The sequence below is a fragment of the Abramis brama genome, assembly GCF_963993115.1.
Source record: "Abramis brama genome assembly, chromosome: 6".
Classification (NCBI taxonomy): Eukaryota; Metazoa; Chordata; class Actinopteri; order Cypriniformes; family Leuciscidae; genus Abramis; species Abramis brama.
This window is the reverse complement of record NC_139968.1, coordinates 19,244,955-19,258,565: the sequence shown is the minus strand read 5'-3', so window position 1 is coordinate 19,258,565 and position 13,611 is coordinate 19,244,955. Positions and strand designations below refer to the sequence as shown.

The 13,611-nt window shown below is 39.2% G+C and overlaps 1 protein-coding gene across 2 annotated transcripts in view; it reads right to left on the bottom strand.

The window, feature by feature from the left end:
• tle2b (TLE family member 2, transcriptional corepressor b) overlaps nucleotides 1-10,987 on the bottom strand; it is a 47,251-nt gene extending 36,264 nt beyond the window's left edge. For both annotated transcript variants that reach the window (XM_084116203.1, XM_084116204.1), the window contains exons 1-3: nucleotides 10,388-10,987; nucleotides 2,879-2,976; nucleotides 1,003-1,066 (exon numbers count right to left, since the gene is read on the bottom strand). In XM_084116203.1, the coding sequence (XP_083972329.1) occupies nucleotides 1,003-1,066; nucleotides 2,879-2,976; nucleotides 10,388-10,411 (186 nt within the window). In that variant the 5' untranslated portion in view covers nucleotides 10,412-10,987. The remainder of the gene's footprint in view (nucleotides 1-1,002; nucleotides 1,067-2,878; nucleotides 2,977-10,387) is intronic.
• Nucleotides 10,988-13,611: the final 2,624 nt, after the last annotated feature.

Here is a 13,611-nt window from a genome sequence, read left to right as displayed (position 1 = left end):
CAGAGTGACCATGTAGACGGTCGCTCATTAAAGGCTAGATCATGATGGCGCATCAGCAGACACACACATATATTGCAATTCACAATCTGACACTGATTTCCTGAAGCGAATTCGTACCTCCGTCTTCCACATGAGCATAAAGCCACAACTTCAACAAGCTTTTTTAAGCCATAGCCTTGTTATTTATATTGCAAATTAATTTCATAATGCTTTGTCAGTAAATTATGGTTTTATATGGATAAAGTTAGCAAAACACCTTACTTTAAGACCAATGCCACAACTCGAAAATGTTTTTGAAATCATTTTTGGGGAGTTTTGCATAGTGGAGAGAGATAAGACTTTCAGCATTGCTCAAAATATGAGGAGTGTGTGCGCCAGCCATTGCACCATGGCACCGAACAGGGTTTTTAATGCTTGAATATCATCCAATTCACTGTCTCTGTTGCTTTTGTTAGCCAGGAGGCTAACGCACCATCGCAAATGAGCTCTGAAAACTATTTCATGCCCATCATCAACATATAAATCATTCACTAAAGAGAAACAAGAAGAACACGCAGTCCTCCGTTTAGTCATCAAAGAGCACAGAGAGAAAAATGTGGTAAACTACAAATGCGTTCAAATAAGAGGGAAGGCTGTTGAAACAAGTCTTAGTCTACACGGCAGGTCTAGCGGGCTAAATATAGCCTTCTGGGTTATCTGCTTTCTGCAAGCACCGAATTGCTGTTCCCTCTCATTATTTACATGTCTGTGCTTGCGATCTTTGTTTCTCTCTTCATTCCATCCTCCTCTCTTTCTGGCTCTCGCATATCACCCGTCCTTCTCCCTCTCTCTTTTTCATCTCCCCAACCCCTATCGTCGTCCCGCTGACGTGTCCTCGGGTTAACCAAACACCCCCTAACATCAAATCAAACGCAATCTCTCTTTTAAATACAGAAGGGCTTTTATGCTGTATTTACTGGAGCGTACGACAGATCTGACGATATGAGGGATGAACAAGCTCACCATGATATAGTGTCGCTGCATCTCTGTCTTCTCGCTGGCCAACTTCTCACACTCCAGCTTGAGACTGTGAAAAACACGGAAGAAAAATATGAATGAAAAACACAGTAGAAAAAGATATATAAATTGTGCAATTTTGATGTTAATTTAATGCTAACGACTTAATTTAACATGCTAAATCTGACATCGCGCTGACTTCCCTGAAAGAGCCGTTCACATGCTGACACAATGCAGATAGTTCACTTAATCAGAATAATTCAGTTTACTTACACAAATCGAAACAATCTGATTCACTTAAATGAATTAACCAATTCACTTAAAGGAATCCAATTCAATTAAAAGAATCAGAACAAACCAATTCATTTAACTGAATCAGAACAAACCAGTTCACTTAAAGGAATCAAAACAATTTGATTCACTTAAATGAATCTGAATGATTCACCTCACTAAAATGAATCAGAATGACCAAATTCACTTAAAAGAATTAGAACAAAGCAACTAATTTAAATTAACAAGAGTGAATCAATTCACTTAAATGAATCAGAATAAACCAATTCACTTAAAGAAATCAAAACAACCTGGTTCACTTAAATGAATCAAAATAATCCAGTTTACTTAAATAAATCAGAACAAACCAATGCATTTAAATTAGTAAGAATAATTCAATTTACTTACAAGAATCAAAACAAAAATGACAGAACATGGTCAAAGTTTAGTCAAAAATGGCAGAAATAAATCTTTTTATTTCAATGCAATTAATGTACTATATTTTAGTTTGATAATGTTTTTTTATTTAATATTTTGCATTTTTAGGGGATTTTATGGAACTAAATTAGATTTACGCTGTATTTATAATCCATTTATTCACTTTTTGAGCATAGACCTGAAAATTAAATTTCCAACTTAAACAGTCGTAAATCTTGAATGCTTTAGAGCACAGACTTAAGTTTGATCTCTTTTCAAAGACGACACTTGGCAGATTATTGCTGAAGTGAAAAATGTTTTAAAAAGTGAACTTAAAAAAAAAGTTACAGAACTTTACGTTTATTGTTATGAAAAATGTGCAAAAATACTTTTTTTTTTTTTAATATGAAATAGATATTTTCAAAAACATGTTTTACTCTAAAACGGTGAGTAAATCAAAGCCATAAATCTAAACGTGCTGTGTTCAAAATTTGAGCCTGAAATCTCAAAAAAATTGCTTTTAGTAAGATTTTGTTTGGCCGCAGTACCAAAAGTTTTCATTAGATGAAATTCTTCTCCTATTAATTTCCAATGCGGTCATTTTTGACTGCGAGGAGCACAAGTGTGACCATTTTTTTTCAGTTCGAATCATGTCCATGATTTTTTTGTGTTCACATAGCAAGTGCCAAAACCTATACCAAGTTTCGTACCATTCCGATGAAGAAAAAACAAATGTTACATTTTCGGTCACTGCACCAGAGGTTAAATTAATCAGAACAAACCAATTCACTGAAAGAGAACAAGAATTAATCAATTCACTGAAATCAATCAGAACAAACCAATTCATTCAAAGGAATCAGAACAAATTGATTCGCTTATGAAATCAACACAAATTAATACACTTAAACGATTCAGACTTCTCTCATGCTACTGACAAAGGTCAGATCAGCAGAGCTTTAATTATTGTTTCAGTTTGCTCAGCTGTAACAATGTAATATAAAACCACTAATTCTTGGGAAAAGTAGCTTGTTTGAAAAGCCAGAGTGAAAATGTGGTTAGTACCATCACCACTTTTAGTCAATTGCTCTCCAACACGGGGGTGAACGCACATTTTAGTGAATAACACATGAAAATGTTGATGTCATACTGCTGTGTACATTATCAGCCAGTTATATATCAGCTCGTACGATCTCACCTGTGATACTGAGCCTGAAGGAACTGAAACTCCTCTTTAATGCGGTCCAGAGTCTCCAGCACCGTGAACTTAAATGACTGTCCAGGCTGCAGAGGAACCTAAGGAGAGCGAGAAAGAGATGGCTTAAAAATCAGTAAACAGCCCTCACTCTGTGCTGGGAGATTGGACTGGGTAAATTAATTTATCAAAAGTGACTCATTGAAATACAAATGAAAATGGGCTCCCACCACATTATCTTTGACCTTGGCCTCACTACAAACACAAATACAAAGTATAAATACAAAGGAGAGACATTTTGATAACAGCAGCACTTCTATGGGGTCGTGTTAACCCTCATTCTGCAAAGCTCTCACAAGATTTAACCCAAACTCTTGGTAGTCACGAATATGCCTCCCAATCTCAAGAGCAAATCATTTATTTTAGATAACGAGCTACGAGTATTGCATGGAAATTGTACCGTCAGATATTCAGAATTCAATTTGTCCTTCCAAAAATTCTATACAAACCCAGGATGATGATTTCTACTTTATTAATAATTAGAGAAAATGCATTTCTTTACTAAACCAAAAACTATAATGGTAATGCAGACGGTTCACTAAAATGAATCTGAATTCCGAACGAGCCAATTAACTTGACAATGACATGAATCAGATCATGAACCAGTGTAGTCCTATTGTTGAAAAATGAATCTTATGAGTCACCTCTTCGTAGTGAATCAAAAACAAACTGCTTGACCAGTGGAGTCTAATTCCAGAAAGAATGACTCCTCTGGTTGGTTCTTTTAGTTGAATCAAAAACAAACCACTCAACCCAAACTAATGACTCTTAAGAGTTCATTCTTTTAAGTGAACCAAAAGAGTACAGGCATCTGCATCTTAAATGTCTACTGACCTACTATATAGAAGTTGAATACAGTATGTGAAAACTAGTACGTCTGAATTTGCAGCATTCATAAAACAGTAAAGTACCCAGATGATTTACTACTTCCAGTGAGAATCTGAAGTGTACATCCGATGGACACTTAACTATGCCATGAGGCCACGGGAGAGGAGTTGTGAATGGCAGAGAAGCAATTCAACTGACGCAGTTGGTCAAATGACAACATGGCGGATGTAGTATACGTCCGAATTTCACTCATACTACACAGAACATACTTTTTAACAGTCACAAAGTTCTTTTTAAAATGCAGAAGCTACATAGAGTGTGTGATTATGGATGCAGCTAAAGAGTTTAGACTAGTTTGATTCCTGAATGAATGATTCTTCTGAGCAGTTATTTTTAGTGAATCAAAAAGACTAATGAATCAATTGCAGAGATAACTGAAATAAGTGCGTAGTACTCTGAATTGTTTAACACGTTACCATGTTCACCACATCCACACATTTTCCCTCTGAAAACATTGCATGTGGGCCCATCTATGAGCAAAACCTACATGCTTTAATCTGATCCTACTTCTCCTCCTCATTAAGACCCGAGTCCTTTCCTTTGCTATTTTTAAACACGTTTGCCATTCTGTCAGCTGCTTCCTAAAATGGCCGCCTTTGTCCTGCACTCCTCCGGGCTTACAGTTCTCTCTCTGAAGCTCGCTGTCCGGTGAGCGGCTGAAGATTGGCGGTTTCAGTAGGAGCTTAATTAGTCTAGACAAGCGAAATTCAATTAAATTTCAATTAGGCTAACGGTGGAGGTCAGACACTCGGTGAGCTTTCGAGTAATTAAGCTGCAGGAGAACAGCTGACTGGATGAGTTCAGTACACACCCCACAGTGTTTGTGTGTGGATAGAGGGAGGGGGAGCGTCATCATATCCCTACTGACCCTCATTCATTCAAACATGTGCGTGTGCGTGTGTGTGTGTGTAGTAACTATCCTGAACGCCACACCACAACACAAGAACCAGGAATTAAATATTACTAGAACGTTTAGAGGAAGTGTTTCATTTAAATTACTGTGACAATTGAATAATTTCTCGAAAAATATTACATTTTTACTTTTTCTGAAGGAAATGTGTAGTTTCTGAGCAGAACCAGCTTCCACAATGCTAGTGTTGTGAATGGTTGCTAAGCATTTGCTAGGGTGTTGTGCTGTGTTGCCACGGTTTTCCCATGGAATTGGGCTACTTTTACACTGTCGCCGTGTGGTGCTACACGGTTGCCAGGCTGTTGCTATGCAGTTGCTAGGATCTTGTAATGCGGTTGCTAGGATGTTGTGGGTGGTTGCCGGGGTGTTGCTATGCGGTTGATAGTGTGTTGTGGGCGGTTGCAAGAGCGTTGCTATGTAGCTGTCAGTGTGGTGCTATGCAGTTGCCAGGGTATCATTATACAGTTGCTAGGAACTTCCTATGAGGTTGCCATGTTGTGAGTGGTAGCCTGGGCATTGACAGCAGTTGCTAGAGATTTGGTCAAATATTGTGGGTGGTTGCTAGAGTGTTGCTATGTAGCTGTCAGTGTGGTGTTATGCAGTTGCCAGAGAATTATTATGCGGTTGCCATATTGTGAGTGGTAGCCTGGGCATTGACTGCAGGATGTTGCTATGTGGTTGCTCAGATGTCATGAAATGATTGCCAGGGTGTTGTGGGTGGTTGCCAGAGCGTTGTTATGCATATGCCAGGGTGGTGGTGGTATGTGGTTGCTGGGGCGTTGCTGTACATTTCCTGTACAGTTGACATGTGGTTACTAGGATGCTATGGGTGATTACCAGGGTGTTGCTATTCAGTTGCTCAGATGTTGTGGGTGGTTGTTAGGTGGTTACTTACTGGCCCATGAAAAAACCTGTCCTATCAGGTCCGATGGTCAAATGGTGCCGAGTGATTTACATCAAAACAATGATAATGCTGAGTATTTTATGAGCAATAGTAATTAGCACTGCAAATAACTAAAAAACAAAGCATCTTTCTTTGCTTTTAGTTATTATAAAAATAGATTATTTCGGACTATTAAATTGGAGGGATTCACAACATACAGTACAAACATACATGCAAAACTTGCATATAAAAAAAAAAAGAGCGTCTGTTTAGACACAACAGTGTGTGTCGGACAGAAGGAGGGGGAATCCTGAAATCCAAAACTGATCCAGTTAATCTGGACGGAGGGGGACGAGGCAGACAGCAAGCCATGTGGGACAGCAGCTAGTCAATCACAATTTAGACGAGCTGCAGCAGGCTAGCCTAGAATTACTGGAGATTATCTTCTAAGGGAGGTCAGAGGGAGAGAGAGAGATGAGCAGATCCCATAACAATGGTGGGAAATGAAATCTCTCCCAATCGCCCACTCTGATCATCTCATATATCACTGCTCGAGTTGCTATTTTGGATACGTCTTAAATCGGCTTGAAGGAGGAGACGCGTCGAAAGAGGAACGACCAAGACAAATACGGAGCAGTTTTCAGCTCGCATCCTCGCAGACAGGCTGGGATGGAGACATCCATGAAATAATCATCCGCTGGTGAAATATTTAGTGCGAAAAGGCGCACGAATAGATGAGGATCACCAGAGAGTGGGAGGAAGAGAAGTGTCAGTGTGATCTCGGGGGGATCTGGGTGAATGTGTGAGTGCGTGTGAGTGTGATCTCGCACTCTAAAAACTCGTCTTTCTTTCCTGCCCAGTCCTGCAAGACCTTGTCTCCACAAACCGACTACAATTCCCAAGATACAATAATTTCGAGGTGCTTGAGTTCTGCAGGTACACCTCAAACCGGCTCATTAAACGACTCTCCGCTTCCACTTTTGCTCATCATATCTGAAGCTTTCACCTGATCTTAAACCCCATTGAATGCTGGACATCGGGTGGCTGCTCGGGACTATATCTTGGCGACTCAATGACAATGCGGCTCTGAAGTGGCTCGCTTTGTGAGGCAGAGTAAAAGCCATCGCTGTCCAATACTGGATTAGGAACCCTGGATTGGCAGGCAGAGAAAACAGCTTTTATACTTTACAGAGTAAATCGCCAATGGATTGAGCTGAAAAGAAAGAAAGAAAGAAAGAAAGAAAGAAAGAAATCCTTATATTTGTGTTTCTGACCAACACGAAAGAGAGACAATAAAAGAGTGTGAAGATATGAAACCAAGTTTAACATCCAAATGTGGCCAGAATAAAAAACATTTATTAAAACAATACAGCAGTGAGTAAAAATGAGCAAACCAGCCCAAACTATCAGCTCATTAAAATGAGCATATGTGAATTTTGTGGCCATGGAATTTGGCCACATTTTTCACTTGGCCATCATATCAGTGCAACAGAAAGATGGCATTCACTCTCAGACACACACACAAACACACTAAAAAACATGTATGAATAAAAGTTACAGAGAATCAGAGAATATATTAACTATCAAAGCAGCGGTTGGGAAGTGAGGAAACATTTTTCAGGTGCCATATTTATTACCAGAACTAACTTAACTTTTAGTTTGATTACGAAAAATATATATTTTTTCCAAACAGTGCATTTTTTTAGTGAATCAAAAACACACTGACTAGTGTAATATAATTCTCAATTTGAATACTTGAACTAATTACTCTTAAAAATGTGATTGTTTTTAGTGAATCAAAAACATTCACTTCAACCAGTTTAGCCCGATTTCCAAACAAATGACTCTTATAAGCCGGTTTGTTTTTAGAAAATCTAGTCCAATTTCAGAACAAATTAATCTGAACTTGAGCCTATTCATTATAATGAATTAAAAACATGCAGAGCGAGCAATGTAGTCTGATTCCCAAACAAATGCTAGCCAAGATTTTTTGGGGGTGAATAACAAGCATGACCTTAAATATAGTCAGATTCTTGAACAATGAATCTTTTGAGGCGGCTCTTTTTAATGAATCAAAAATATACGGCACAATAAGTGTAGAAAATGAATGAATCTTATTAACCAGTTCTTTTAAGAAAATCACATTTCTGAATGAGCCGTTACTGGCTTATTCTGGCTCGCTCACTGAACCGCTTTTATCATATCTGAAGCTAAATGACGAAACATTGATGAACCAAGGACTGTTGAATTTTCTCTTTATGCCATCTTCACCATTAGATCATGAACTCTGAGATCAGTAACTATATAAATGTTCTCATCCTGATACAACACGCAAGCACCTGCCAGGAAAGAGCCATAAATCCACACACTGCAAACACAGGTACTGTTAGCGAGAGCGCAAACTCGCCTCATGTGCTACGTGCGCTAACACACTCATATTACAGCCTCTTATTTGTATCGGGTTCTTGTTGTGTCAGACATATCCACAGATCTCCTGTACAGACAGTTCATGTTTCTTACACCTCACACATGACATCTATGGACTTCTCACCCTTGAATGTTGACTGAATTCCAGCATTGCCTCTAGATTCTTAATATCCAGGCCTAAAAACATGCAAAGTGCGTTCTGTAACAGTCGGAAACTGAAGGTGTGGCTGCAGCGGATTATGAGCTTTCCCTGCCCGGCTTTTTTTATTGTTATTGTTTTTGGCTCAGAAGCACGGAGCACAGTAAACCTCCTCTCATTCCACCTTCCAATCCCCCTGCTTCAGATAACACTAACCACAAAAATCCAGTGGAACCAATTACCAGTCCTCCCGATGCAGTTTGCCTTGCAAATCAGGCTTAACCCTTTCAACAGGCAGGTATGTGCAGACTCCCGACACATGCAAACACACTCACCTCACACTGATAGTCTCCATCTGATTTGCACTGCATGGTGTTGAACGGTTAGACAAAACCACTGATGGATCTACCTCTGACTAGTACAACTTTGAAGGTGTGGTTGCCAGGATATTGCTATGTGGATGCTAACTGGATTTAAGTGGTTTTTCTAGGGTGTTTTTGGTTGGTTGGTTCAAGTAGAAATGAGTATACTCTTTAGCCATTGAAGAACCATTTTGGGTTCCCCAAATAATATTTCAGTGAACAGTTCTTAAAAGAACCATATTTTTTCTTGCGTGAAGAACACTAAAATACTCTAAAGACCTTTTCCACTATAAATAACCTTTTGTCCAATGAAAAGTTTCTATGGATGTTCATAGAACCACAGATGGTATTAAAAGAACCTCCATTTTTAAGAGCAAGTATGAGCAAAAGTAACAGTGATGCTTGGCTTAACTAGAACTGCTAATAAAAAAATAAAAAAGCATGTGTCTGTGTTTTCTGAGAACTGAATACTCACACACATGGACTTGATTTCTTAAAAGTTAGAGACAAAGAAAAGGTGCGAGTACAAAAGGCAATGTTTATGCATGGTTGCACGCGCAGACCTTTCTCACACCTTTTAACTGGTGTAGGTCATGTTTCATAGGCCATAAGGGTCAAAATAAAACCTCGCTGAAGATTTCACTGGTCCTTTGGAGTTTGTTCACTGTTTCATAAAACACATTCGACCACTCTGGATGGGAACCTCAGGACATGTTTGTATGTTTGTTAAAGGAACGTAATGGGTTAAAATACAAACTGTGTAATAAGAATTTGGGTAAAAATCCACTGACAGTTATGTACTTACAGCTGAATCACTTAAAGAAATGTTCAGGTCATATTTCAGCACAAAAAACAAAATGGTCATAGAAATGAAAAAATAGGCAAAATAAAATGCATTTAAAGTCTATCTTGTATCTTTAATTTCCAAAATAACAACAAAATATGTAAGTAGTCTCATGAAGAAATGCCTGTGTTAACTCGAATCATGAAAAAATAATGAACTCGATCAAATGCAAAAATGGTCCTAAAATGTTTTTTTCACTTATGATTTTAAGGTGAAATATGAACCTTTCTGGGCATTTCTTGATAGTTTTTGTGAGATTCACCCTTACAACGGAGGTCTATGGGGCAAATATACAACAAGAGACATACTAAATCAGTCTCAAGGGACCTTTCATTCATTAATAAAGACATCCGACGGCTTCTTTGCTGAGGTCTAAGAAAGGTGAGGAAGATCTGAAATGGACTTTGTTTTTAATCTAAATCTTTCTTATAGAAAAGAAGAAAAGTTTAAATGTCTATCATTCTGGATATTCCTTGGCAGTTTTGTGAGCTTCACCCTTACAATGTAAGTAAGTCCAACATACACACTAAATCAGTCAAGGGACCTTTCATTCATTCATAAACACAACTGATGCCTTGTTCTTTCATGTATTACAAGTTTAGGCTTGTACGCTGGACCACACTTGAAACAGGCTGCAATGTACGGTAGATTCTTTAGATTCTAGAAACATCAATATACAAGATAACAGATAACAAATAAACTTCCCACAGTGAGCCCTATCCAACCCCACCCACATACACACCTAAACCACTCTACATTTGCCCAAATGCACTATGACATCTATTAGAGGGGGCGTTGAGAAAGGGTTATTACACAAACTAATAAAGACACACATTGTGTTTGATTCCTCCCACACAACTTTCTATCAACTGGCTCTTGAGGACACCTGGGTGATATGCGTATGTGCGGCTGAAAGCCTAAAGAGACGTCTCTCTTACATCCAGTCGCTTCATCTGTCCCATTTGTTCATGTTGGAGAACGAGAGAGCGTAGCACTTACCGGGTGTCTGCCCTGTGGGTACATGGTCACCGGAGGGATGCCGGTTTGACGGCCAATGCGCTGACCCTCCGAACTCCTGTGTCCCCCTCCACCAGGGGACAGATCCCCAGATCGAGTTTGGGAACCCGGCTCTGTCCTTTCTGAGCCGCTGAAGGCTGTCAGCACATCTGACGAAGGGTCCTCCTAAAACAGATCCCCTTACTCACACTTGAGACTGGATTTCCCCCCCAGAATCCCCTGACGTCCCACTCCGTTACTGTCCGGCTCTCAGTCCCCACAGATCAGGAGACAGGGAGAAGCAGGGAATTCAGAAGAATCAAGTCCAGCTGTCTCGTCCTTCTGCAAATGTCCCCAATAAGCAACAAAAACAAACACGTATCTCCATCCGAGTCTTCCAACCTTGTAACAGTACCTCTAAACTACAGGGCTTCTTTGCTGAGGTCTAAAAAGGCAAAGGAGAAAGAGGAACGGGCTTTGTTTTTAATCTAAATCTAGAGAGGAAGAAAAAAAACACACAGGAAAGCAGGAAAGAACAGCAGGTCACTGGAAGATCCAGCAGGCTTTTCAGCAGTGAGCCCTAGACTGTAATATATTGTGCCTGTTGGCTTCAACACAAACACGACAGCCTGCTCAAGCTGCACTTAAGGTGGACCAGGCGAGATAGATAAAGGATAGCTAGACGGAGAGATAGAGACAGAAATAGATACCAGTACATGCACACAAACAAATATACATGACCGTTGCTTTGAACAGCCAAAAGATTCATATCATCGTACAGATAGACCTATAGGGAAAAAAAACACAAATTAGATATCTCAGTTGTGTTTCCTAGATTAAATGAAGAGTGTCCTGCTTATATTTTTCGACTGAAAATCAACAACACTTACCCTAGTTAAGGAAGAAATGTGTCTTTTCTAAAGCAAACTCTCAAACTGTGCTCAGATTCGCCAAATCTGCAATAAAAAGAGATTTCAATACGCACTCAACTATCATCATCATCATCAAATTATTCAAATGTTTATTCCTTGTATACATTTGTACTGGGTCTCAATTTATTCTTAGAAGAAATATCATATCAGAGACAAAATTCATACTTCAGTGAAGTATTACTGAGATCACAAATCAGTCTCCTGAGAAATGAAAGAGCAACCTCTGAGCAATGAGGTTTGCCTCAGGGGAAAAACAAATCAGAAAACAAGGGATGTGAAAGAAAGAGAATGAGAGAGATTAGGAATGATTCAATTTGCCAGCAATTCCCTGAAAGCACTGTGTCCAACCTCATATTTGCACGTACGCCTCTGACAGAGGAGCATTTATCTGCCCTTTGAGAAATAAACTTGCAGATGTAGTTGTGATTGCAATACTCACGTCCTTGATTGATCCAGAATATGTTCACTTCGTTTGTTTGTGTGACACATCAGCACATTTCAGTCATCCCTACCATGTTCTCATCTCTTCATCATTCTCTTGTTCTCCTCCGTCATATTAGCGTGATCTCAGAGGTGTCTCTTGTTAGTCCTCCCTCTGTCTGAGACACCTCTCAGGTTAGGTATTGCCCTAATCGCCGTTATCTAATTGTGCGGATTAGACAGGTAATTATTCACACGACTCTCTCCCTTCAACCTGTTACAATACTTGTGAAGCTGGCTGAGAACAGACAGACTTCATGGAAATTACCATCTTGACAATAATCTGCCCTAAACTGGTAGGCTTTTGCATCCTGTAAGGGTTCAGCAGGTTTAAAATAAGATTAAAAAAAAGGACAATTAGAGAAAGAAGAACTGGATAATGTATCAGAATTGCTGCATTTAGAACTTATTCTGACATTTTGACATATTTTGTCCTATCTATCTATCTATAAACATGGTATAAATGGACTTGTCTTTCAGAAATGTACCTGTATGAACACAATTTACCACAATTAATCAGTTCTCATTACTGATTCACATTTGATCCGAATCAGCACAAGTGGCAATTCGTTCTCAAATAATGTGATACAAAGTTCCATGCATGTAATTTCCTAATATATCATTTGTAACAATATTGCAAACAAGACATATTTTATAAGTCGTATTTGTAGAAACTTATAAAAGCTTATAAAAGATAAAGAGGCTGCTGAATGTAATGTGTCGAGTGTCCTGACAGCTCTCTTGACCAAACTTCGGTCTTATGTTTACCTAAAATATAAGCGGGGGAAATTACAGAAATACGCACAGCAATATCACAAGTCCCGTTGTATTTTATTTACTCTACTTATTTATTCGTGTTTTAGATATAAATCAAGTTATTTAAATTTTAAAAGAGTAAATTACACGAGATAAATCACATCCCTCACCTTTTTCCAGACCACCTTAAAACTTCGAGGCTGTGGAGCACTCTCCAGTAGTTCCCTGATTGGCTGTAGCGACTCATCCAATCTAACCAATCAAACCTTCGGGGACCCACGTTGGTGCTTGACATCAGACCGTAAAACGGACCAATTGCTGCGTTCGCGGCCACTGATTGGCTGCGGCCGGTGTGCAGCCCAGTCTACAGGGATTGTGGGCATTGAAGTTCCGATTATTCCGCGCTCCCGCCTCCAGCTGTCAATCACGCCGCATAAATAATCACCTATGACTGCTAATGACAAATGAGCAACGTGTAGCATCTAGTGATGACTGCCTTGAACAATTAAGCGAAATAACAAATAAACACTCTCTTTATTCGGTGAGTCATAGTGGCTTTATTATAACATTGTAAATGAATGAGCAGATTGTTTATTAAACTGATGAAAATTCTGTCATCATTGTTCTTCTCCCCTGCTGTTCCAAAACCTGCATGGCTTTTTTTTCTTTTTCTCTGTGGAACACAAAGGGAGTTATACCATTTCATGGTACCACAGTAATATTTTTGTTACATACAATTCACTGTAATATATGGCAACAATGTTTGTAAAACAAAATTTAAAGCAATAGCCTATACTAGCATTACAGTGAGATGTGCGCATATGTAGGCCTACGGAGTGCACACAATGAAAGAAAAGAGAGACGACCTTTGTCAGTGAGTATCGATTGCTGTGATAGATGGGGTCTATTCTTTAACTGAACTAAGCTAGCTAGCGAGCGCATCAGTGTGGCCTCTCTCCAGTAATTAACTTAAGGCTTTACCTGTTGTGGCAGCTTGAATCGGAGTAGCGTCTCGCGCCATCAAACACCACACAGTCTTTCCTCAGTCATCTGCCTGTA